Source organism: Cervus elaphus, chromosome X, assembly GCF_910594005.1.
Source record: "Cervus elaphus chromosome X, mCerEla1.1, whole genome shotgun sequence".
NCBI classification, from domain to species: domain Eukaryota; kingdom Metazoa; phylum Chordata; class Mammalia; order Artiodactyla; family Cervidae; genus Cervus; species Cervus elaphus.
Window position 1 is genome coordinate 394,329 of NC_057848.1, and position 26,651 is coordinate 420,979.

Sequence of the window (26,651 nt, forward strand, 5' to 3'; positions counted from 1 at the left end):
TTGTACATGTCAAATATTCAACTAGAATAAAGAGAAAATGTGAACAGGATATGAGAGGAGGGGCATGGGGTGGACGAGGAGAGGATAATGGTGCCAAAAGTTGCTGTCTGGGCGGTGGGGCTAGGGGGACCCTCCACAGGGACAGCTGGCCCTCAGGGAGAGGGGCAGTCCCTGGGGAGGAGTCCATGAGGTCTGCTTCCTGTTCCTGCAGAAGTGATGGCATTAGGAAACCACCGTCTGTTAAGGAGATTGTGCTGGGCCATAATAAAGCTGTCATCTGCAGGATCTGGTGCTCGTCACAGGCAGGAGCAGGGCTGCCCGGTGAGTGGATTCTGCGGGAAGGTACTGCCTTGCACACACATGTGGGCACTATTGTCACCCCACTCAGTTCTTAGATCAGACCATCTTGCCATGTGTTTTTTTCTTGAGAGCCCCAAATTCTGGCTTTTACATTGCAGTCCTAGGACATTGGTTGTCTGGGGCCTTGTGTGGGATGACCACGGTGACTGCCACTCACTCTAGTCAAGGGTGCCCAGTTAGGAAGCACCTGCCTGGATCTGGGTTGGTATGGTCAGACTGGCAGCACATCCTCGGTCGAGGGTAGCAAGGAGGTCAAAGGAACCTCAGGGGAGTTGTGCATGGCCTCTCATGGCCAGGGCTGACCAGGGGGCACTGGTGAGGTGAGCCTGCAGTTAGGACTGGGTAGGCTCGGTATGTCTCACTAAATGAGCAAGAAGATGGGGGAGGTGGGGGTGGGTCTGCAACAGTGTGAGAGAATGTGCATGTGACATGCTAAGTGTAAGAGAGATGTGTGTATCAGTCTGGGTCCAATCCAGAGACACCCACACAGCGACTGGACCAGAGGAGGTTAACATAAGAGTTGATCGGCAGTGATGAGTGTAAGAGAGCTGTGGGCCACCCTGAGGCAGAGAGCAGGAGCTTGGGGAAGGGGCTCCCTCCCCAGAGTGGGGTCACAGCTCACTGCATATTGAGAAGTTGGCTGGGTTGCAGGGGCCAGGACTGGTCTGCAGCCTCGGGGGCCAGCGGGAGGTGACCCTCCAGTACACGGGGGAGCTGAGGCTGGTGCACAAAGGCTGGTGATGGGTGCATCTGGGGGCTATGGGAGGTGATCGCGGGGCAAGGGCGTGGGCTACATTGGCGCCAAGGGGCTGCGTGCATTTGGCATGGACTGAGGCAGAGCATGCAGGATGTCCCCACAATGTGCTGCAGAAGTGAGGGATGACAACCAGAAACCCTCGTCCACCTGCGTGGTTCTCCACCGCACAGGAGGGCACTCACAGCTTCTGTGTGGGTCTGAGAATGTGTACGAGTATGACCAGTGTTCATGTGTGAGTGTTCACACAGGGCTGAGCTTGTGGACAGTTGAATGAGTGAAAGTGAAGTAGAGACTTGGGCCTGCTTCTCTCTGCATACAAATGTGAGTAAATGACACATCCAGCCAGGTGTGGAGCATTGAAGACTGCCTTTCCAGGATACAAAAAGGCTGGTGACTGCGTGTGCCGAATGAGACCATCCATGCCTGGTGGCTCTGCTTGTAAAGATGCTGGAGGAGGCCCTCCTTGGAACAGGACAGCCCGCTGTCCCCACTGAGTGTTAGTTGCACATCTTCTCCTGCAGGGGTGGGGCAGGGTGGGAGCATATGGGGCCTTGGGCCCACATGCCTGTCTCTGTTTCCATCTGCTGCATACCTGTGCATACACATTCATGCATATACACACACATGCCATGAAGGGGGCCTGGGGTCTCTGCAAATGCGAGCAGCAGCCAGGACCTTTGGCAGGTATGTCATGAGCAGTGTGGGACCCATCCCCACTCCTGTGAGAGCAAAGCCCAGCTCCTCACCCTCTGGTGTGATGCCAGGGCAACTTGAGGGGCCAGAACCCCACGTGGTGCTGGCAACATCTGTCGAGGCAGAAACGTGGGACTAGGTGTTGGGGGAGGACCCTGTCACCCAGCAGCATTCGGGGTGGAAGGTGTGGGTGGGGCAGGTTTTACAAGTCCTGCTGTGTCGACCTGCCCCAAGTTCCAGGGGAGACTCTCATCAGAGGTTGGTCAAAAAGCCCTTCCTGGCAAAACGGTGCCAGCAGGGAGGGGTGGTCAGCTGGCAAGGCCTGGGGCTTCCTGGTGGGGCCAGCATCTGCCTTGCTCCTGAGTCCCATCGCCGCTTTGTTAGTCATCGTCCAAACCCCAAGATGCCCACCCTCCAGCTGTTTGACCATGGGAAGTCTTCTCACCTCCCAGCCTCCGTGTTCTTACCTATTTAATGGGGCAGTGAAGAGGTTTGCCCAGTGATTATAAATCGGAAGTGTGAACTTCATACCGCGTGTACCTGTGCAAAGGTGAGGCCTATACCAGCTCCTCCTCTCCCCAGCCTGCCCTTCTCTTGTTCACAGTCAGAGAAAGTGAGGCCCAGAGGAGGCTAGAACTTTACAGAGGCTGCACAGCCCCAGGAAACTGGACACCTCTGATGGCCCTTTCCGGGCTCTTCTCCTTCACCCTCTGGGGTTGGCCCCATCATCTGTAGGGCCCACCATAGAATGCAGATTGTTCTAGAATTATGAATTATTTTAGGACAATGACAGGAGAGCATTAAACCAAGTATGGGGAACTGTGGTCTCCCCAGGCTACACCCCCCTGAGGCCAGCCCTGCACCCACACCCTCGTTCCCTACCTTGGACCATGTGTTTTTCCATCTAAACGTGTCTGTGACAAGGAGGAGCATTAAGGCGGCCATGCCCTGAGTAGGGACCACCTGGGAAGCATTTTAAGTGCATTTAAGACTGTTTCTGCTCACAATCATCGCCCAACCCACAAATCACTTTTGGCAGCAACAGACCAGGCCCCACATGGATCCTGTAGGACCTGGCTCGGAGATGAGAGCAGGCAGTGCTCTCATCCTGCACGTGAAGTCTGTGTGGTGGTGACTGGACCAGCTCGGAGGTGGGGGCTCCCTGGAGCTCAAGGCACCTCCCAGCCCCTGGACCATTGAATGTACATGTGCTCAAGGGGGCCCCAGGGGAGGAGCCCTATTCTGGATCTGCTCCTCACTACCTGGTAGGTGGAGTGAGCATCTCGCCCCCGCTTAGAAGACCGATCTGCAAGCCCTACCCCCCATGGGTGGCTCCCAGGGCTGCCAGTTCTTGCACAGCTGACCGAGGCCACAGGGATTATATCCTGAGAGAATAAGAAGGCAAAAGTCGCGATATTCTGCTGATGTGGGTGCAGGCGTCCCACACCATCCTTGACAGTACTCCGGAGACCAGAATGCAGACCTCACTTCTCCACGGAGAGCTCTGGCACACCAAGGAGAGCTGGTGGCCAGGCAGGCTGGCAGACACAGGCTGCCCTTGGCTGTGTGCCATCTGGGGGACCCACCCACACCCACCCTGGGCTTTCCCCCTCCCCACCAACTGAGTCTCCTGCAGCTCTGGGGTTGGGGCCCTGAAGGCAGCATCTCAGATCGCTAGTGGTTGGCGCTCACCTTTCTGCCAGGATGAGAAGGAGGCTGGCAGCACAGAGCCCCCTTCCCATCCAGCATGGTGTCACAAGCCTGGACTGCCACCAGGTCACCACCCTGTCAAGCCACTGGGAAATCTCTCATTCTCTTTGTGGCCAGAAAGTCAACCTTCCCGAAAGATGGTGCACCCTCCGGGGCTGCTTTCTACTGCAGGCCAGTGTCCCTGACTTGCGGTCACTGCCCAGGACTTGGGGTGGGGGTGGAGGGTGGGCACAGTAACCGTGGGTTCTGGACCATGTGACATGGGGTTGAGCAGGCCGGTGAGGGCTATGCTGCTGGAAAGACAGCCCTCCAAATCCCAATCCCCTGGCTGGCTGCACATGTGCCCTCGAGCATACAAACAACTTTCTTTCTGTCCTGCCCAGGTGTCTGTTTGCAAAGCAGTGATCCCATCAGCAGCTCCATCTGGGGCTGCGAAGAAAATGCAGGGTCACCATGTGCCACGGGGCCTGGCCTCGTGCTGTGTGAGTCCACCTGGCCGTGCTCACCCCACTCTGCACCTTTGAGAGGCGGGGTGGGTGAATGCGGTGGGCCAGGTCCTCTGGAGAAGGTGGCAGTGGAGGGAAAAGCAAGCCACTCCTCTTGCTGTCCGCAGGGCTGTGAGCATCAGCTTCTGCGCTCCTTCCCCAGCCCCCCACAGCCCACCCCAGAGCTCCCCCTAGACTCTTTGACTTGCAACCTTCATGGAGTGTTGGAGGGAAAGGAAGCTGGGCTGCTGCTTATGAATCAGGCACTTGTTTTGGGGCAGCAGGGCTGTGTCTGGTGTTGACCCCCACTTTGAATCTGCCTTCCCAGACCCGGCCTTACTGGGGCAGGACAGGGGGCCACCGTGGGCTTGGAGCCCTTCTGATTTCTGTGAGGAGTGCAGACCCAGGTTTATTACTCTGCCAGGCAGTGCAGTGGGGCTTCAGTGCACTACAGGTGGGGAGCAGCTGCCCCTTCCCTCTCGTTGGCTGAGGAAACACCACAGGAACCCTCCTGCCTTTGTCACAAGAGCAGTATGAGCAGTGCTGTAGGGTCCTCTTTGGGACCCCGAACTGTGTACTTCTCAGGAAGCGTGAGCCAGTGGAGTGCATCCTAGCTGTGCAGGAGGATCTGTCAGCTGTGGCCTGTCACTCTGCCCAGCTTGCAAAAGGCCTGCTCCGAGCTAGTGCCATTGGCTGCCTTTTCACAGAAGCATCAAGGCCAGTCTTGAGGCCATTTGGGGCTGACACAGTTCTCTGAGCTGCCAGCCATCCCTGCTAGGGTTGGCTACTAAATCCCGAAGAAATGAACACTCTGAGTGTATCTGAGAGGCAGTCCATGTCCTCGTGGCCAGTTGGGAGGCTGTGGGACAGGAGGGTGGCATCCAGCCATGTGTGGGTGGCTCCTGTCGTGGTCTCTACCAGTGAGACCCCCGGCAAGGGAAGTCAGGTCTCAGTGCTCCCTCCCCAGAGTTCCCCAGAGTGACTTCTTCCTAGGGCTCCTGGAGCTGCCACCCCCTTGGATGGCAGGCAGCATGATGCTCTGGGTGGATCCCTTCCCCCAAGAGGTGGCAGGGCAGGAAGGCCACACGCAGAGCCTGACTTGGGCACAGGGCCAGCTCCTTGGAGTTCAGCTGCCCTTCCCAGTACCTCACCTGCAGAGACCCAGTGATTCTGGGTCCCACTCCAGGGACAGCACTCCTAGGGAGCAGTTTTCCGAAGGTCTAATAAGTCAGCTCCGTACCTGCAGCCCCCTCCTTCCATCTCTGTCTTTAGTGCCGGGTGTGCAGTAGCCTTTGACTACTGGCCAGAGCATCTCTCCCCTCCATCCTCTCTGCCTTACTTACCTTTGTCCTTAGCCCCATTTGTCTTTTCCCTCCTTCCCTCTCTCTCCCTCTGTTTCTCTTCCTGTTCCCTCCCTCTCCTGCTGGCTCCGTGGTCCAGCCTGTTTGGCAGGGCAGCACCCACACTGGGTGGGTGGGACCCAATCAATGCACACTTCAAGTTGGCATTCCCAGCCGGGTTGCCTTTGAAGTCATCCTTGGGAAGCCTGGCACAGTGCTGGCAACCTTCCAGTTTTCTTCTGTTTCACCACTTTGGGATCCAAAAGGTCTTCACCAGTTCTCCTCACCTGACTCTAGTTGGCTCTTGATTGTTTCCCACACACAAGTGTGTCTTCAAGGACCCAGGCAGCCCCAGGGTATCTTCCACTGGTGTGGAGTGGACCAACCACTCATCTTGGTGGCTGCAAGAGAAGCAGAATGTAGGTGGAAACAAATTGATTGAAAAGAGAAATCGCTCACACACAAGTACAATGTTTCTCATGTTTGCTTTGTGTGTTAGTATTTTTTATGCTTTGTAGAGAATATTGGCAGGTTTTCAGTTTTTTTTTAAAGCATCACCTGCCCATTTATCCATCTTTTTAAAATTTCTTACTATTTAAAAATAACTGTTTATGATGCAAAATGTTGAACATACACCAAGTCAAGAGAGTAGTAGGATGAGTGCCCCATTGGTTCACCCAGCGTGGCCATGGTCAGCATCCCTCTTCCTCATGGCATTTACAGCTCTACCCACAGCCTCTCAGTGATAAATTTAGGCCACAATTACATACGTTGAAATGCACAAATCTTGGCTGTATGTTGTTGACAAATGGATGTCCCTGTGTGACCCACACCCCATCAAGATATGAAACATGTATGTTTCCCAGAATATGCCCCCTGCTTTTCCAGTCTATTACCTCCCCTACCCCCAGCTGGTACCCAGTTTGATTTCTGTCACCTAAAATCAGTCTGGAATGGTGCCATGTGATTCTTTTGTGCTGCTTCTTCCACTTAGCAGGATATCTATGAGATGTGTCCAGGCTGTCGTGTGTATCAATAGTTTGTGCCCCATCCTAACTGCATAGGGTTCCATGGTGTGATGGACTGAGGTTTGTTATCTGATAACCTGCTGGAACACATCTGGGTTCTTCCCAGTTCTTGGCTCTGTGAATAACCCCAGCATTTGTGAACAAGTCACTTGACGGACATATGTTTTCATTTTTTTCAGATAAATGGAGTGGAATTTTTCGGTACTATGGTAGGAGCATGTTTGACTTTAGATGAAGATTTTGTTACTTACAGGGGCTTCCCAGGTGGAACTAGTGGTAAAGAACCCACCTGCCAATGCAGGAGGTGTAAGTGATGCAGGTTCAATCCTTGAGTCGGTAAGATCTCTTAGAGGAGGGCATGGCAACCCACTCCAGTATTCTTGTCTGGAGGATTCCAAGGACAGAGGAGACTGGAGGGCTATAGTGCATAGGGTTACAAAGAGTTGGACACGACTGAAGTGACTTAGCATGCACGAATGTTGTTACTTATAAAGTGCTCTAGTTCATCTTTGGGGACCCCTGCCTGCTCTGCTTGTCTGGCAGCGTCTTGTACACTTCAAAACTCTGGCTCCAGGTGATTTGCTCAGAAGCTTGGGTGAAAGCCGAGTGGTTTACGTGCTTATCTATCTCAGGTAATCGAGGATGATATTGCAACTGTTTATGCTTCCTCACTTCCTCCTTTTTCTGTTTTAAAGCAGTGTATTTGCAGCTAGTGTTTAGCTATACAGATAACTGTGTGTTGATGTTCTTAGGAATACAGATGAGAAAGACCTAAGTTTTCTTTTTTGGCCCACAAGGAAGCTATTACTAAAATGTGAAGTTAGGCCGCTGGGAAAGGTGATCTGCCTGGGAGGGCTGCTGGGCTCTGCACCGTGGTCGTCCCTCAGTCCCTCCTTCCCTCACGTGTTTCCCTGCCTCCCACAGCCCCGCTGGGACTCTACTTCTCCAGGGACGCTTACTGGGAGAAGCTATACGTGGACCAGCCGGCCGGCACGCCCCTGCTCTATGTCCATGCCCTGCAGGACGTGCCAGAGGAGATGCCCAGCTTCCGCCTGGGCTAGCACCTCTACAGCGCCTACCACACGCGGCTGCACGAGAATGACTGGGTCCGCATCCAGGAGGACACGGGGCTTCTCTACCTTAACCAGAGCCTGGACCACAGCTCCTGGGAGAAGCTCAACATCCGCAGTAAGGGGGCGGCCCTGACCCCACCCCCACATGCCTCATTACCCACCCCGCCCTGCCCTCACCTGGTCCTTCCTTAGAGCCCATCACACAGCTCCTACGACTCCTGCTGTGTAAGAGTGGAGCAAGTGAGATGGGGCTGGCCTGTCCTCTTTGTCCAGCCCGTGAGGGAGCCAGGATGAGCTTGAGGACCACTGATGACCCTCAGGCCTCCTGAGGCTGTTGGGATTTTGGAGAACTTATGTGGAGGACTTGAGGGGCTCTCTCCATGCTGGCTCCAAATGTCTTCCAGTTGGATTAACAGAGATGTGGGGTTGTGAGAGAAGAGTTAAGAAAGGCTAGAGACATCCCAAGATCTTGATTTAGTGGATGATCTGGAACTTGGTGGAGAAGCAGCTGTTTGCACAGAAAGCCCACCTTACCATCAGCAGCAGGCTGCTCTTGGCACCTGGTGAGGACTGGGGCCTGGTGCCGGGGAGGAAAGTGGAGCAGGAGGAAGGCCTGGACGGCTTCTCAGAGCAGGGGTCCAAGCTGGAGTGAAGGCCATGTGTGACCCTGGTACTGGGAGGAGGTTGTTTGTGGAGCAGAGTTCTGCCTTGTGGCACCAAATGGTGATCACAACCCCACCTCTTGCTCTATAGACATGGCCTCCCTGGGCCCTCACGCCAGCTCTGAGCTCCTGTGAGTGCTGAGAGGCAGACACTCTGCTGTGAACAGTACTGCCAGAGTGAAATTTGCCAAGGGTCTGAGTTTCATAGGAGGCCTGTTCTGTTCGTGATTGGAGAGCAGCCTCATGCACCTGCCAGCTCTAGTCAGGAGAGAAATCACAGTAATTAGAACAGAGAAAGTTTATACGGAGAATTATTAACCACAGCAGGGGACTGGAGCAACAGAGGACAGGCTAGTAAGAAGCAGAGAACTGATGAATATGGGAGGAGTAGATGTAGCGGGGGGACACTTACCTAGAGCTAAGATAGAAGGCCCAGGAAGAGCCCCCGCCCCAGCTGAGATCCAGATGGGTTGGACGGGGGTTGCTATGGTGCCTCCATGATGGAATTTGCCAGAAATCCCCTCTCTAGGTGCTGGGGAAGTCTGTGTCTCTGCAGGGGTGGCATGGAATTCCCTGGGGGTCCCGTGGTTAGGACTCTGAGCTTTCATTGTTGAGGTCTTGGGTTCAGTCCCTGGTCAGGGAACTAAGATCCCACAAGCAGCAACACTGGCAAAAATAGAATAGAATAAGTGTTTTATTTATTTTTAATTGAGGGATAATTACAGTATTGTGTTGGCTTCTGCCATACATCACAATGAATCAGCCATAGGTATACATATGTCCCCTCCCTCTTGAACCTCTCTCCCCCCTCCCACCCAATTCCACCCCTGTAGTGTTTTTAAAAGTGAGAAAAGAAAGAAAGTGGTTGGGGTAGTGGGTGAGGGAGGGAAGGGAGGTCACCTGAGGTGCCAAGAGCCTGCCTTGGGGAAGCACTCCATCTTAGACCCAGGGTTCAGCGCACCTCTCTGAGGAAGGGTATTTGAACTGAGATTTGGAATAATCAGAGAGATGGACCTGTGAGGCACCCCCCAGGATGAGGGAGCAGAGCCATAGGGCCCTGAGGCTGCCAGATCCCAAGTCCAGGGCCGTAGGGGGCAAGCAGGAGGTAGGGGGCAGGGCGGGGTTCCCAGCAGAGCCCTGCTAGCCTTGGTGAGGACTAGGCTTTGCACCAGCCCGGAGCTCCTGCCCTCTCCCCATTCAGATCCCAGCTGGGCAGGTGTGGCTGACACCCTGGCGGGGCCTGACTTGTCTCTGCAGAGGGCGGCTTCCCGCTGCTTACCATCTACCTGCGGGTCTTCCTGTCACCCACATCCCTACGTGAGGGCGAGTGCCAGTGGCCAGGCTGTGCCCGAGTGTACTTCTCCATCATCAATGCCTCCTTCCCAGCTTGCGGCGCCCTCAAGCCCCGGGAGCTCTGCTTCCCTGAGTCAGGCCTGTCCTTCCGCATCCGGGAGAACAGGCCCCCTGGCACCTTCCACCAGTTCTGCCTGCTGCCCGTGCAGTTCCTCTGCCCCAACGTCAGTGTGGCCTACAGGCTCCTGGGAGGTGAGTGCCAGCCGCATGGAGCCTTCCTCGATGCCTGCCGAGTGCCAGGCATGGCCCTGCAGTTCCTCTACATGAGCCGTCCAAGTTGACTACACCACCCCATCATCCATTCATTCAGAGGTCCACGTGTATCTCATGTATGCTGGCCACAGGCCAGGCATGGTTCTAGGGACCAGGGATGAAACAGTGAACAAGTTCAGGCCCAAATCCTGCCTGTCTGGACCTTCAATGCCTGGGGCAGGTGGAGACCACACAGGTGCTAAGGACGTTGGGTGGCCTCTGAAGGGACCAGGTGGGAGGTAATGCTGAGAAGGCACGGACTGGTGGAGACCACTGTCCTAAATCAGGTGGCTGGAGCAAGGTAAAGGAGGGTGCCCAGCAAGCAGGGCGAGCTCATTCAAAAGTGCGGAGGGGGAGGTGCGGCTGGAGGGGAGGGCAGAGGCTGCTGAGGGCAGAAAAATGCAAGGGAGGGGGCAGGACTTCCTGATGAGGGGACTAGGGAGCCATAGAAGGTGTTTTCAGGAGTGGGGGGAGGGTGTCATTGACAGGATATAACTTACTTTAAAAGGTTAGTCGGGCTGATGTGTTCGAAATGATTTGGGGCGAGTGGTTTGGAGGAAGCAGGAAAACTATGAAGAGGCAGGAGACATCCTTGAGTGAGAGGATGAGGACTGGGGTTGAGGGTGAAAGCCTTTAGGCCACAAGAAGCAGGCAGATTCTGGGCATGTTTTTGCAGGAAGATCCAGCAAGATTTTCTGGGGAGTTGAATGTGGGGTGTTGAGAGATTCACAAGGGGACCAAGCATGGTTCCAGGATTCCGCCTGAGCCACTGTAAGGACAGTGGACCTTGTCACAAGATAGTCCTACCACACGATGGCCCTGGGGAAGCCACATGGATATGGGGTAGGGGAAGGGCACTGGATCCGAGTGGAGATGAGAGAAGGCAACTGAGCCGCTGTGTGTGAGGTGCCATTGGACAGTTTAAAGGGGACTTAAAGGGGACACTTTTATGCTGGATGGCTGGTAAGTGAAGCCTGGATTCACCCCAGGTTGATGGCACCCACACATGGTCATAACGTTAAAGGAGCACTCAGTAGTGTAAGGAAAGTAGTCACTCACACTTCCACATCCCTTCATTTATCCTGCCACAGGGATGGATGTCTTTGTACAAAATTGTCCCCAAAGCATATGGTTTAGTGTGCTGCCTTTTTCGCTTAAAAAGAAAAGCCATTTTTGTAACCATAAGCAATACAGGGAAATGTGTAGTTCACATGTAATATGTGGCTCTGATGTGATTTTCCACCAAGTGGAGTTGACAGCCCTCCTGAGGTTGGCTATGGGGTGGTCACTGTTGACCTTCAAGCGTTCAGCTTTTCCCCCTTTCTGGGTCCTTTCTGGAGGATGAATTCGAGGACAGGCTTGGGTTGAAGAGTATATTGTTATTACTGGTCCTCCCCTCACCAGGTTGCAGTTAGTCATTGAACTTACAGCAGTGTCTGGCGATGAACACACACAGCATCTCATCTTCTGGGGCTTCCCTGGTGGCTCAGCTGATAGAAAATCTACCTGCAGTGTGGGAGACCTGGGTTCAATCCCTGGGTTGGGAAGACCCCCTTGGAAAAGGGAACGGCTACCCACTCCAATATTCTGGCCTACAGAATTCCATGAACTGTATAGTCCATGGGGTCGCAGAGTCAGACATGACTGAGCAACTCTCACTTCACTTCATCTTCTGGCGAGGAAGCTGAAGAACAGAGACAGAACCATCAGCCTCAGGCCACGCAGCCTGCAGGTGTATAGGGCAGGGATCCAAACCAGGCAGTCAGAAATATTTGTGTGTTAACATGAAATTACACCAGATGTCCCCAATGTTGGTTTTCAAGTGGTGGAATTGTGGCTTTTTTCTCACATTCTCTAAAATGAGCATGTCTTGCTTCCACAGTTAAGAAAATTCCTGACAGTTTTTCAGATACCAGCAAACGCTAGGAGCTGGATCTCTGGGCCTGCAGCGTGACTGGTGCCAGCCCTCGCCACAGAGGAGGCAGGCAGGGTGTGTGAAGGGGTGTGCCCTCCTAGGTGATTGGGTTGAGGACCTGAGGCAGACCTCCTGGTCCCTGCTCTTCCCTATCAGCACCAGTGCAGGCTGCAGGCACAGTGATGCTCAGAGCATAATCTCCACTGCAAACTGTGCTTGGAGGCTGTGCTCCACTGTGGAAGCTGAAGAGGGGCCACGGCCCAGGCCCAGCATGCACCCCAGCTCTGTCTCCTCTTGCACACTGCTCCCTGTGGGGCCCTGAGGAAGGCAGCTCACCCTCCCCTCAGCTCAGGGTCATCCTGGGGTTGCTGGTCTGTTTGGTGCTCAGGTGAGAGTCTGCCTTTCCGCTGCGATCTGGACAGCCTGGAGGTGAGCACGCGCTGGACCCTGGACCGTGAGCAGCGGGAGAAGTATGAGCTGGTGGCCGCGTGCACGGTTCGCATGGGCATGCGCGAGGAGGAGGTGATGGTGCCCTTCCCTGTGACCGTGTACGACGAGGACGACTCTGCGCCCACCTTCTTCGGGGGCGTCGACAGTGCCAGCGCGGTGGTGGAGTTCAAGCGGAAGGAGGTGCCTATGCGTTTGTCTGGTGCTTGTCTAGTGTCTGTCATCTCTTTGTTGTGCATCTGGGTCTCTCCATTCGTCATTTGTTCCTCGGTCTATTCAGCTGTCCATCTAGCCATCCAGACATGTGGCTGACCATCACTGTGGTTATTCGTCTTTCATTTGTCCATCAGTCTGTCTGTTGGGGTTTTGTTGGTTTCCAGGACAGCTGAGGAGGAGAGAGGACCAGCCCCGCTGGCCCCGAGCTGACCTCTGCCCTGGGAAGCGGGTGAGGGGAGGGGTTGGGGTGCCGGTGGGGTTGAGGGTAAGGGTGCCCAGCCTCTGACTCAACCATCAGGGCTCGCATCAGAGGGGCACAACTGTGGTACTGCAGAGGCGGGGCACACTGCCCCAAGGAGACGGAGAGGACATCTGCCAGGAGGGTGTTCCCTTCTTCGGGCTGTCAGCCCCTCAAGGGAGGGCCAGTGAGTTCAGGGAGGGTACCCCGGAGTGGAGGAAGACAGGCCAGTGGATCCGGCAGGGGTGTCCCTGCGCCGCCCCTCCCATCGGGGCCCCGCCTTCCTCTTGCCTGTGCAGGCGGAGCGTGACTGCCACCTGCTGGGCCCTGGGCTGTCCTGCAGCCGGCAGGCTGGCGGGAGCAAGGGGAGGGTCGGGGTCGGATATGCTGTGGTTGCCTGCTTCTCTGGACACCCAGGGAGCAGGTTTGGTGGATGGATGGGCAAGAGGAAAGCACATGGAGTAGGGAAATGTCCCATGAGCCTGGCGGGGCAGCTCCATGGTAACACTGTGGAGCTTGGCCAGGAGTGAGAGCAGAGATGACATGTGGCTTTACTCAGAACCCCCCTCATGACCCCATCTAGCCTGGGGTACAGAAGAAGCTGTAGGAGAGCATTCTGGTGGACACTGTGCTTAGGTCCCAGCTCTGTCATCTGTCACTGCATGACATTGAGCTAACTTCTCCACTGTGCGGGGCCCAGCTTCCTGGAAGGAGAGTGGGGGTGCCCACTCTGCACTGTGGGGACCTGAATGAGGTCTTCCACAGAGCACCAGGGCATCTGTTCTAACCCATAATCATGGGAAGTCTGGAGATGCCATTGCACCTGTTGCAGAGGTGAGGTGCAGTGGCCCAGGAAGGGTGACAAGCAGGCTGGCTGGGGGCCCCTTGCAGCTTGAACCCTGGTCAGGCTGTCCCTGGAGCCAGCTCTGACCGCACACACCTGATCCACCTGCAGGGCACATGCCCTCCTATGGGCTCTGGCTTTCGGGGCCCTGACTGGCCCCCATATTCTTTGCAGGGCACAGTGGTAGCCACGTTACGTGTCTTCGATGCAGACGTGGTGCCAGCCTCTGGGGAGCTCCTGAGACGGTACACGAACACGCTGCTCTCTGGGGATGCCAAGGCCCTCCGGACCTTCCGAGTGGAGCACATGCCCAATGAGACCTTGGCCCAGGCCAACGGCAGCTTTGTGCGGGCAACCGTGCATGACTACAGTAAGAGGGGACCAGTGTGGCCTGACAGGGCCCCCTGGGGAACTGGCGACCTGCTTTCCTTGGGCAGGGCAGCACCCTGCACAAGTAGACACCTGTCCTGGCCCTCTCAGCCCCAGGTGGCCACCCCTTCCAACCCTCTTCCCAGCCTTTGTCTCTGCTGGGCTCACCTTGGCCACCTTGGTGGGTGTTTACAGGCTGTCCTTTCTCGCTGAACTGCCCCAAGGCCAAGGCTGACCCTGGCAGGACCCCCACCACACTACCCTGTGCTGACCACGCCAGGGCTCACCGCAACCTCCTAGGTGCCCAAGTGCCCAGGGATCCTTAACCACCCCCCCCCAGCAACTCTCCACTAATAGGAGTTGATGTCCAGTAGCAGCTCTGTGCCCTCAGATTGGAGGGTTCTGGGATGACTGTCCTGTCTGACTTCTGAAATGTGCCCACCCTCAGGGCTAAGCACCACGTGCCCCCAGGGCTCACCTGCAGGATTGGGTGTCCTCATCAGTTGCCAAACCTCCCCACCTCCCTCGCCTGCTCTCCTGCCTATGTTTTGTAGGATCACCTTTCAAATATGCCACTTGTGCTTGGATCCTTGTTTGGAGGCCTGCTTCTGGGGAACCCAGGATCACTGGTGCCTTTACCCCTTTCTGCCTGACCTAATCCTATTTCCTGTCTTCTTCCTCACCAAGCTCTGATGACCTCTATTCTGTGCAAGGGAAAATGTCATCCTTGCCCCTGCACACTCACTCTGTATGCCATGTGCACCCAGAGATCCTCGCCTCCTTTGTACTCCACTAAATGGGGATCTTAGCCTTGGCACACGGTGACTGCTCAGGAGTGTGGAAGCTCCTGGGTGCTTGAGGCCTGTGGAATCTGAGGGTCCATAGGAGGCTGGTACTGTTGCGAGAAGTTCTCAGGGGCCAGGACGGTCTTTCTGGGACCTTGCTGGTGGTGGTGGTGGGTCTTTACCTGTGTGTCCTTGCCCTGACATGCATCTTTCTTATACACATGCACACACACACACACCTCACTGAGGTTACCTCCCAGCTGAGGAGGGTCTTCTGGGCTCAGCTCAGCACAGTGACTCACATTTAAAATATTTCAACCTTAGTGCCTACAGCCAGGTCTGTTGTCTGTGTACCGTGTGGGTAGAAGTACCTGTTGTCACACGTATGCCCATGTGTCCAGGGAATGCTTTGCAGGGGAGATGTGCAGCATCGTGGGGCAGTGGTCTCCACCCTGGGCAGGGCCCCTACCTATCATCACATGCCTCCACCTGCAGGGCTGGTTCTCAACCAGAGCCTCCCCATCTCGGAGAGCTGGGCTGTGCAGCTGGCCGTGCTGGTCAACGACTCAGACTTCCAGGGCCTGGGGGAGGGTGTCGTCCTCCTCCACTTCAATGTGTCCGTGCTGCCCATCAGCCTGAGCCTGCCCAGTGCCTACTCCTTCTCCGTGAGCCGGTGGGCCCACCGCTTTGCCCAGGTGAGCTCCTGGCCTCTTGCCAGCCTGGGGAGGGGAATGGAGGAGCAGGGACTCCCAGGATGGGGTCACATGGGGGACACCACCTCCCTGAGCACACAGAGTGGCCCTGGGGAGCAACAGGCACAAAGCCAAGGAGGCTAAGGCCGTGGGAGAAAGGAGTGGGGCTGGTGGGCTTTGTGGGCCCCTCTTTGCCCTCTCCCTTCTCAGCATGTTTACATTTTTTACTAATGAAAGAGCAGTGCCAGTTAAATCTATGCTGACTTGGAAAGACATTCCTGGTGAATGAAGTGGGAAAAGTAGTTTGCAGAAGTATTGGTCTTAGGTGGCTCCATATGTTCAAAACCAAGTCTTCATTGCCAGAAATTTCCAAGTGTGCAAACATAGGCATTAGTGGAGACCTCTGCAAGGAAAGACAGGAAGTGCTTCTATTTCCTACTTTCCTGCAAGTCTGTTTGCTAGAGCTTATTTTGCATTTGTCATCAGAAAATAGTGATTAGAAGTAGAAAAAAAGGGAAGTGGTAAGAATTCATCAAAAGGATATAAGGGATAGATAAGAGTGATCTCTTTTCCTCATATCAGCCAGTGTTTAACGTTTTGGTGCAATTCTTTCTAGAATGTTTCTCTGAAGCACTTTTTAAAGTTTACTTGCAGTTATGGCAGGCATGACTTAACATACTGCATTCTCCTAATGGCATAGCTGTGGCCGTGTGCCCTTTAGAATATCCCATTTAGGGTCATCTCCTAATTAGGACAGTGGCTTTGCCAGTTTCTGTGGTTGGTTCCCATGCCACCTCCGCTCCTGGCAGCCACTTAGGACCCAGCACAAGAAGAGCCACATCCTTGGACGTGGCCAGGCCACCCCACTTGCCACCCCCGCCAGGCCTTTCCGGAAGCAGAGGGCAAGGCTGGTGAGAGGTGACGAAGCAGGGGGCCCTGAGGGGTGTCCAGGGGGGCTGAGGCAGGCATAGGCATTGCCAGGGGTGTGTCAGCAGAGCCAGGCAGTGGGGAGGGTGATGAGGGCTGAGTAGGAGTGGGGTCTGAGAGGGCGGGCCCTGCCAGCCTCTGCAACACCGCCCACCCCTGACGACTAAGTCTTTCCCTGTGCCTGGACTCACGAGGGTGCAGAGACCCGAGTCTTGGCCCAGCCTTACACACACTGCTGTCTCTCACCAGCCCCCCCTTAGTATTCATGATTATAAATTGAAGGTGGTGATCTCAGGCAATTTTGAGGATCACAGGAGAAAGTGGAAGTGAACCTGCTCTGTACAAGGAAGTGCTCGGAGCCTAGGAGGTGGTTTTGTTGTGGTATGAGGAGTGGGCTTGGTGGAGCCTGGCTCTGCCCTGGGCCTGAGCAAGGCTGAGCAAGGGCCTGGCCTGTGGCTGCAAGCAGGGGGCCCTGTGCCATCACTGCCGCCAGGCCCGCAGCCCTCGACCTTGACTGGTCAGAGCTTCTGATCTCAAGCCCCAGCAGCCCTAACTCCACCTTGGGTGGTGAGGGAGGGAAAAGGAGAGTTCAGGCCCCAGTGACCACTGTGGCCATGAGGCATCCCTGGAGAAGTATCCCTTCTCTCCCAGGGGTTCCGGCCCAAGTCTCGGAGGAGGCTCCAGGACCTGGGTGGGACAGCAACCCTGCTGTGTGAATTATGGCCTGGGTGCTGTGCTCTGGCTGACCAGGCAGGTGACCCAGGCAGGACACTGAGGATGGACCCTAGTGGTGCCCAGAGCATGACGGCCCCTGCCCAGAGGGGAGGGAGGTGTGTGGGAGGCATCCAGGCTGCCTCTGTGCCCAAATGAGGGAGCAAGTGAGGGGTGAGCCGGGCAAGCCAGCAAGCGCCTCCCTGGAGGGCCAGTCCCTAAACCAAAGCCCGGCACCCTGTGTTCTTTTCACCTCCGGCTCCCAGGAGCAGGGATGAAGGGTGGTGTCACGGTCTGCGCAGGGCCAGGCCAGGCCAGGCAGGCAGATGGGTCTGCAGATTCCAGGGGCATGGAGGATGGGGAGATTGGGGGCCACCATCTCTGGGCTGAGTGGGAAACTGTCCTGGGACTCAGCTGGCATGGAGCCCCTCCAGCCACTGTCCCAGGTGGTCTACTCACCTGGCTAAGGGTTCCGTGATCCCATGCCTAGATTGGGAAAGTCTGCGTGGAAAACTGCCAGGAGTTCAGCGGCATCCAAGTGCAGTACAGGCTGCAGCCCTCCAGCGCCAACTGCAGCGCCCTGGGGATGGTCACCTCAGCTGAGGACACCTCGGGGACCCTGTTCGTGAATGACACGGAGGCCTTGCAGCGGCCCGAGTGTTCCCAGCTCCAGTACACAGTGGTGGCCACCGAGAAACCAACCCACCAGCAAGCCCAGGCCCTGCTGCTCGTTACCGTGGAAGGGATGTGTGAGTGCCCGGCTGCGGGAAGGGTCAGGGTGGATGGGGCGTGGCAGAGCCTCGGGCTGTTCCTGCAGAAGGGTGCCGTCCTATACCCCGTCACTGACCAGTGGGCTTTCTTGAGCCTCCTTCTCTGTAAGATGAGAAAACAGCGCACAGCTGCACTGGAAGGATGATGGGGGAGGTATGACACAGTTTAGTCCAGTGTGACAGCATTGTGGGTGGCCGCTGCTGCCCATCGCCTCTGTCAGCAGGACCTACCTGTGCACTTGTTTTAGGGCTGCCAGGTACAATATAGGACCCAGGTTGAGTGTGAATTTCAGGTAAACAACAAGCAATTATTGTGGTGTAAGTACATCTCGTGCAGCCTTTGCAGTGAATTAGAAGACAAACTCCCCTATGTCCCTGTGATATTAGGGCCATATTTACACAAAGCAGGTATTCACTGTTCTCTGAAGTTCAAGTTTAATTGGGTGTCCTGCGTGTCCCTGGATGAGTCTGGCCACCTCCCATCCCCACTCCATACTCAGCCCCTTAGCTGCCCCTGCTGTGTGACTATGATGCCACCCCTCCCCCAGCAGCCCCCTCACTACCCTGCGCCCCCAGAGTTTAGTGACTGCCTCCTCTCTGGGCTCAACTCGGGACAGCTCCAGCCAGTGCTGCCTGCACCCATGGGTGCCCATGGCAGGCTGGCCCCCCATGACTGCTTTCTGCCACCCCTAGACATGCCTGAAGAGCCTGGCTGCCCCCTGTCCTGCGTGGTCAGCAAGAGGCAGCCCGAATGTGAGGAATGCGGTGGCCTGGGCTCTCTGACAGGCAGGTGCGAGTGGAGACAGGGAGATGGCAAAGGTAGGCCCTGGGCAGAGCCAGGCGGTGGGGAGTGTGATGGGGGCTGAGGGGGAGTAGGGTCTGTGCATGCGGGCCCTGCCAGCCTCTGTGACACCCCCCACCCCTGCCCATCTAGTCCTCCCCTGCGCTTGGTCCCTGCCGTGGCTCCTGATGCCAGGAGAGGGTGGTCACGAGCGCAGGGAACAGAGAACCTTCCAACTGTTTATCACCGATGGGATCACAGGTGCCTGAGACTGAGCTCGCTCTGGACTTGAGAAGGTCAGGGCCAAAGTTGAGATGTGTGTGTTTTCTTTTTACTTTATTCTAAAATTCTGAATTTCTGTATTGGTGCCTAAACCAGATGGTAATTAACATGTATATATCCATTTCTCTACCCATATACACATAAATACATGTGCAGTTGTGAATGTGAAATTGAAAGTGTTAGTCGCTCACTCGTGTCTGACTCTTTGGGACTCTGTGGACTGTAGCCCACCAGGCTCCTCTGTCCATGGAATTCTCTGACAAGAATACTGGAGTGGTAGCCATTTCCTTCTCCAGGGACTGTCCCAAGCCAGAGATCAAACTCAGGTCTCCAGCATTACAGGCAGACGCTTTACTATCTGAGCCACTATATTCACCCAATGCCTTCTCTTTTTTTTTTAACTTTTTATGTTATATTGGAGCATAGTTGATGAACAATGTTGTGTCAGTTTCCAGTGTACAGCATAGTGATTCAGGTATACATATACGTGTATATATTCTTTTTCGAATCCTTTTTCCGTTGAGGTTTTTATAGCATATTGAGCAGAGTTCCATGTGCTATACAGTAGGTTCTGGTTGGTTATTTTAAATATAGTGTGTATACATGTGTATCCCAAACTCCCTGACTATCCCTTCTCCCCACTCTTCCCCCATTCACCCAATGCTTTTAAACACATAGTTCACAGACACTTTTCGAAGATCTCTTGGTAATATTACTGTGCATCCAAGAAGTGGAGGAATTAAGGTAGACTACACTGTTGACATGTCATTTATGGTTGGCTTTACTTCATGAAAACACAAACCTTAAAATAATTCAAAATATCCAAAGTGGTCTTCAGAGAGGCTCTACCCAGGAGTTCCCAGCCCAGGGGACATGGACCCAAATAGGAGGGACCTGAGCAGCCTTGGGTGTGGACAGTAACTGGCTGCCAGCTGGGCCCACCAATCTGAGGGTCCCACCCACAGTGCAGCCTAGAGAGGGTCCCAGCCTCATCTGGTCTCTTCTGGCCTCTCTGATGTGAGCCTGGCACAGCTCTGGGACTGCCTGGCTCCTCTGGCCCCCACCATCCTGGCTGCCCTGTACCTCAGGGATGCCCTGCTGGTAGGGCTCTGTGTGTGGTTCTTCTCTGCTCAGATCTCAGTTTGCTCTTCCTTGCAGGGGATGGGGTGGGGTACAGGGTTGACCTGGAAGGCCCTGGGGTATGACCCTCCTGGCTCTGCAGTCTGAACAGGGCAGCTGCTCCCTTGTGGTCATAACTGCCCACTCTGTGTTGTAGGGATAACCAGGAACTTCTCCACCTGCTCCCCCAGCATCAGGACCTGCCCCGATGGACACTGTGATGCCGTGGAGAGCAGAGACCCCAACATCTGCCCCCAGGACTGCCTCCGTAAGCAGCCCGATGAGCCTGCACCGTGACTCTGAGCGAGCAGGAGCCTGATTGGGTGGGGGGAGTAACAAGCTAAAGGGGCTTGGACTCTCACCTGCATTTCAGCCAGACCAGCCAAGCTTCTGGGTTTTGCGTGCTGAGCCCTTTCCTAACATTTTTTTTTAATAAAGGCGCTCCTCCCCCCAAATTAGAGCTTGCTGGCTTGACCCACACCCTTCCAGTGTTGCTCTAGCCAACTCATGGGGCACGACTCCCTGTCCCCCGTTTTGCTGACTGCCAGCTGCCCCCTCTGCCCCTTTTCTGCTTCTGAAAAGTAACCAAGTGTGGACCTTGACCTGGGCCCAGGGCAGCCTGTGGGTTCCTCCTCTCACCTGCTGCAGCCAGGGAGCTGGTTTGGGGGCTCATCATGCTGCAACTGGGGCTTCCCAGATGGCGCTAGTGGTAAAGAAACCCACCTGCCAATGTAGGAGATGCGCAGGTTTGATCTCTGGATTGGGAAGATCCCCTGAAGAAGGGCCTGGTGACCCACTCCAGTATTTTTGCCTGGAGAATCTCATGGACAGAGGAGCTTGGTGGGCTACAGTCCACAGTGTTGCAAAGAGTCGACCTGACTGAAGCGACTTAGCACACATGCATGCATGCTGAGGCTCTTGCCTGGGGTGACCTAGACTTCTGATCTCACTGTGCTCCCTGGGCGTGAGAGTGCTGACATCAGGTGGGGAGGGGCCTCTCATGATCCTGTCTGGTGGTCCTGGCTGGCCAGGTCCCCCTGGAGGCTGAGAGTGGGCTGCTGAGTGGGTGGTGTCTGTCCTCAGGGGGCGGCAGCATCATTGGTGGGCACGAACCTGGGGAGCGCCGGGGGATTAAAGCTGGCTTCGGTATCTGCAACTGCTTCCCTGAGAAGAAGAAGTGCTTCTGCGAGCCAGAGGATAGCCAAGGTGCATTGGGGGTTGGGGGGTGGGGGGCACAGCTGGCCGGGATCCCCACACCTCCCTGAGCCTCCAGGGAGCAAGGGAGAAGATTGCAGGAAGGAAGAGAAACCTAGGAGATCTTCCTCCTTCCCTGGGGTCTTGGTTCCCCCATGTGTGCAGACAAGGAGCTGGCTCAAGGCTACTAAGACTGCCTTGTGGCCCGAAGTTCCTTTTTTTTTTTTTTTTTTGGCAAGGCTTATGGGATTTTAGGTGCCCAACCAGGGATTGAATCTTGGCCACAGCCGTGAAAGCTCCTTGTCCTAACTGCTGGACCACCAAAGAATTCCCTGGCCTCAAGTTCTATAATAAAGATTGGGCTGGAAAACTAGTTATTCCACCAAATAGCTCAGCATCTCCTCAGACTGTGCCTGTGTAGAGCCTTTCCTGGGCCTGTGGCATTGGCCAGCTGGGTCCCCCCTCCCAGCACCCTCCAGGTGCTTCTTCTAGAACAGGGGGGCCCCACTGAACACATGGGGAGCTTTTCTGGCATTTGGGTGGTCATTGCATGGCCCAGATCCTGGGCCACTTGTCTTTCCTCTCCACTATATATTGAACATGAAGAAAATACAGAAGATATTAGGAATGCAGGAGAAGAACTTCTCCCACCCCCCGGGCCCCTGGGCCTCTGGCTTCAGTGCAACGTTCCAGGGTTGGGGAGGTGCAGGGGTGCACAACCTCTGGTGTGTGACCTCAGGCAGGATGTTTATAAATGCTCATTCCTTCCAGAAAAGGGCAATAATAGTCTCTTGTAGCAAAAACATACAGAACAGTACCTGCCATGGGTCAGGAGTGTTGGCAGGCAGCTCACAGTCGGTCACAGCAGCCACTTCCTGGCTGTCACAGGTGTGGCTCTGTTGGGTATTGGGGGTCCCCCTTGTGGGGTGTCTACTCTCACAGCCCCTACTCGCCCGCAGACACCCTGCGTGATGACCTCTGCTGCACAGTGATCACGGCAGCTGTGGTCTTCTCCATCGTATCTGTGCTGCTGTCTGTGCTGCTGTCCACCTTCTGCATCCACCGCTACCGCAAGAATGCCCACAAGCCGCCCATTGCCTCGGCTGAGATGACCTTCTGTCGACCCGCCCAAGCTTTTCCGGTCAGCTACTCCTCATCTGGTGCCTGCCGGCCCTCTCTGGACTCCATGGAGAACCAGGTCTCAGTGGACACCTTCAAGATCCCGGTGAGGTTCTCCATGTGGCAGCAGGGCCAGGGAGGCAGCCCTTCCAGGTAGCCATGTGGGTAGCCTCTGGTCTAGGGCAGCTGGGGAAGGAGGGGGGGACAGAAGGGGCAGGGCCCTTGGGGTTGTTGCATCCTTGCCTGCCAGGAGGACCTCGTGAGCTTCCAGCTGTCTTCTAACCTCCACCGAGATGTCTTTCAGGGAGGGCAGAAGGCAGGGGTGGGGCAGAGAGCGTGAATCAGTGTGGAAAAGGATGGGTGTGGATTTAAATGACTGAGATCTGGGCCATTAGGCTCCAAGGAGAGGGCAGGCCATGCTGTACCCACCTAAGATATCTCCTACGGAGGCCCCAAGTGCTGGAGGATGCAGCCTTGGGGGAGGCCCTGAGGAGGAGTGTGTGGGTTTTATTCTCAGAAGGTAGGACCACCCTAGGGCTGGAGGCTGATGTTCTGCCTTCATTTCCACGGGTCGCTCTGCTGGGGAGTCTGTTGGGTAGGAGCCCCATGATGAAACACTGTCCCCATCCAGGCGAGAGAGACTGGCAGGTGGGGGGCCTGGCCGCAGCCAGGAGGGGATTCTGTCTGTGGCTTGGAGAGTGGGGTTGCTGAGAGGCCTCTCAGGCACCATCAGGGGAGCCTGGCCCCAGGACTCTGTGACTGGCCTGCCAAGAGGGGAGAATCAGCCCAAGCCTCCTCCTCCATGACATGGTCTGGGCCTGCAGTTAGTGTGGGAGGCTCAGACACCACCTCCTGCCCGGCCAGGCTGCTCCTCCGCCTGTCTGCCCTCCAGTGTTTTTGCTGAGGAGACTGAAATACTATGGGGACTGGGGGCTGGAGACCTCCCACCTGCTGAGTGTTTGGAACCAGCAAAGTCAGGAAGGAGGCCTCTGTGGCCACCACATCTGGGAATGGCCCTCGTGGCCCAGGGACGAGCCATTTGATTCCCTTATATGCCCTGACGGTTTGTGCTGAGACACACAATGAGAGAGGTTCTTCTGTGGGGGGGGGGGGGGGCACGGACCACTTTCAGCCTCTAGCCCAGAGTGCAGAGAAGCCAGAGCTGGGCCGGAGGCCCAGGACCACACTGACCAGCTCTGAGGTCTTAGACACATTATTCGACCCTTTGGCCTTAGTTCTGTCTTACATAAAGTGGGGAGGACACTTTGGGGTTTTAGCACTTTTAAAGAGAAACAAATGAGAGATATCCCCTCTTAGCCCAGTCTTTATGTGCAGTCAGCTGTTATCCAGTGCAGTGTGGACACCAGGGTGGTGGTGACTCTGTTGTCACCTTTGAGCCTGACTATGGATTCTTGGTAGAGGAGGAAATGGCAACCCACTCCAGTATTCTTGACTGGAGAATCTCATGGACAGAGGAGCCTGGCTACAGTCCATGGGAGTCAGACACGACTGCCTCTTTTGCAACTTAAAGAACAAACAACATGGGTTATTGGGGAAGCTGAGACACCAGGACACCTGGGGAGCTGGCTGGAAGGCGCCCCTGGCCGTGGTGCTTAGAGGAGCCTGCCTCTGCTCCCAGACGTAAGAACACAGGGTTCTGGTCCCTGGGGGGGGGGGGGCAGTGGGTCACCAGTGTGTGTCTGTGGGTTAGGCGAGCCTGCCAGGCACATCATAAGCAGCCCCTGGAGCCATGCCCACACCCAGCCACAGCAAGACTTGGGGACCTGGGCATCCAGTGCTGACGGGAAGGCAGGTTCCAGACAGGCTTCAGCATCCCCAGAGTTCAGGTCTTCGAGCCAGTCTTGGGGTCTGGGAAGACCCCACCCCAGAGGGGTCTTCAGTGGGCATGGTGTGTTGGGAAGGCCGGTGTGTGCAAGTTCTGGCCAGTGGCTGGGCTGTGGGAGGAGCAGACTCTTCCACACATTGTCAGGGAGGGATGGGGGGGTACCTGAGGGGCACAGTGGTAACTTTCTAGAGGCTGCCACACCAGGAAGGTGTTCTTGACACCCCATCCTGTAGCTGGGAGTGCAGGGCTGGTAGGCAACTGGGGCCACAGCTGCCACTTGAGTTCTCTTGGAAGTCCTGGAGCCTGGGCCACTGTCAGTGCCTGGTGTCCAAAACAGAGGTGGTGCCATGAGGCTTGGGCCTGAGTCCCAGGGAAGAGGCTGTGGTCCCCCTGTGAGCACCTGTGGGTGCTGAGTAAACCCTGACTCTCTCACTGGAGATACCAGGCCCTGGGCCTGAGGTGGCCCAGGGCATCTATAGTAGATGGAGGCCAGTGAGGATATGAGCATACGGAGTCCAGCCAGTCTGTGGCAACACCTGCCTTCCTGTGGGGGGACGCATCTTGTCATGGCACCTCAGGGCCTGACTGTGGGGTCTTGCCCTTGGACATGGTGACTGTCACCTGTCACTTCAGGTGACAGTCGGCCGTCTGCACATGGAGCTTGTCCGCCGGCTCTTGCCTTCTTCCTTTCTTCTTACCTTCGCCATCTCTCTTCCCTCTCTTTTTCCTTCAAACCCAATGTAGGAGGATCCCAAGTGGGAATTCCCACGGAAGAACTTGGTGCTTGGAAAAACTCTGGGAGAAGGTGAATTTGGAAAAGTGGTCAAGGCCACAGCCTTTCGGCTGAAAGGCAAAGCAGGGTACACGACTGTGGCTGTGAAGATGCTGAAAGGTACGTGCCCAGGCAGTACACAGGGGGCTCTGCCACTCACACCTGCGGGGGCCCCAGTGGGTGGATGAAGCCCTTATGTCAGCCAGGACTCTGGCAATCAGCCTGCTGCCTCCTGAAGAACCAATACGCCTCCCCTGCTCTTCTTGAGTGGCTGCAGTCTAGGGACCTCCACCATGGATGATGTGGGCTGGTGTGGTCCCTGGAGAAGCAGGGTAAGACATTCCTCCCTTGAAAGCTTTCAGAGCCATGTTGCTTGTGTATCAATGTTGGGTAAAGATCCGAGTTTAAATTAAAAGCCCTTAAGTTCAAAACCGACAGCTCTCCCCACCTCAGTCTGCCCCATTAATTTCTTTCGCCAAGCGTCCACTGAGGTCCTGGTGAAGAGACCACCTGTAAGGACTGGCCCCTGTCCCCCAGGTCCCTGCCTTTCCCAGTCCCCATCCCCCCCAGCCCTTAGTGGGCCAGCACTGCCCCAGTCTTAGCACATGCTGGGTATCCTCACTGCTGCTTCTCAGCAGGGACTGGGTAGACAGTCCTCTGCCATGGCTGAGTTCTGCCTCAGCTTGACCAACTGAGGGCCCAGTGGCCATGTGATGGGCACATTTTAGGCTGATGCACTCTGATGTTCAGCAGTCGGGGAGCCATGCAGTGCCGGGTACTTTTGTGTACTTACCCAGGCCCTCAGACTGGGGTTGCCCCTTGTCTATGAGACCCCAGGCCCTAAGAGGGCACAGTGAGACTGGCCCTGGGTCACTCATGTGTGGTCCAAAGGGTTCCAATGCCCCATCTTGCAGCTGTCTTCTCATTTCCAGACAAGTCTACAGCCAGAGGCAGTGGCACAACTAGGCAGTGGGATGTGGGGCCATGACCCAGGAGGACAGTTGGCCAGGAGACCTCCACACCCAAGCTCCTGAGCACAACTATCTCTGCCCTTGGAAAACACACACTCAGCATGGCAAGACGACTTCTGTGAAGTCTCATGGCCTTCACCTTTCTCCAGGGCCTCACCCCCCTTTGCCAAGTGCTTGGTTGGCAGGTGTTTGGGGACACCAGGGAGTCCCTTTACCTCCCCAGAAGGGTTAATGAAGGGTTAACGCCACTGTCTTTGAGAGATGGTGATTGCAGGGAAATAATGCCATTTGCATGCATAGCCCAGCCCAGAAGGCTTTCCATGGAAAGACTCTGCTCACATGGAAGTGCGCTCCTCTGGTTCTTACTCCCTGTAGGCAATTGAGGCCGCTGTTGACCCTCCCATGGGCTGAGAGTAGCTCCAAGCAGTGAGGTCCTGGCAGGCCTCAGTCTGAACCTGAGTAGGATGTCTGGGAAGGAGACAAGTCTGTGTAGACCCCTCGTTTGCGCCTGTGACCCAGCATGGTGGTAGCAGGGACTTTGTGACCTGCTTTGTTTCTGTGCATTTCAGAGAATGCCTCCCCAAGCGAGCTGTGGGACCTGCTATCAGAGTTCAACCTCCTGAAGCAGGTCAACCACCCGCAAGTCATCAAGCTGTACGGGGCCTGCAGCCAGGATGGTAAGACCAGCCGGGGACTAGCAGCTGCTGGGCACAAGCCAGGGGCTCTGGGCTGCTCCATTCTGCATTCTCCCTCATCCCCATCCTTTTCTTCTCTGGCACCTGTCCTCTCTCTTCCTGGAAGCATGGTTTCTCTGGCTCTTGCCTGAAACTTGTGTGTCAGTGGACCATGAGGGCTGCCACAGGAGTGTTCCCTGGGGTCTCTGGCGACATCCTGGTTGTCAGCACCCTGCCCCAGGCTGAGCCCTTAAGACAGGGAAGTC

General features: G+C 55.7%; 1 protein-coding gene across 1 annotated transcript in view; it reads left to right on the forward strand.

Moving 5' to 3' along the window:
* Positions 1-26,651, forward strand: part of LOC122690742 (proto-oncogene tyrosine-protein kinase receptor Ret-like) — a 49,259-nt gene that overhangs the window by 14,762 nt on the left and 7,846 nt on the right. The window contains 12 exon segments of the mRNA XM_043897665.1: positions 7,298-7,561; positions 9,366-9,653; positions 12,017-12,258; positions 13,548-13,743; positions 15,023-15,222; positions 17,348-17,606; positions 18,321-18,446; positions 19,967-20,077; positions 20,893-21,015; positions 21,963-22,228; positions 24,713-24,860; positions 26,281-26,388. Coding sequence (XP_043753600.1) covers positions 7,298-7,561; positions 9,366-9,653; positions 12,017-12,258; positions 13,548-13,743; positions 15,023-15,222; positions 17,348-17,606; positions 18,321-18,446; positions 19,967-20,077; positions 20,893-21,015; positions 21,963-22,228; positions 24,713-24,860; positions 26,281-26,388 — 2,331 coding nt within the window.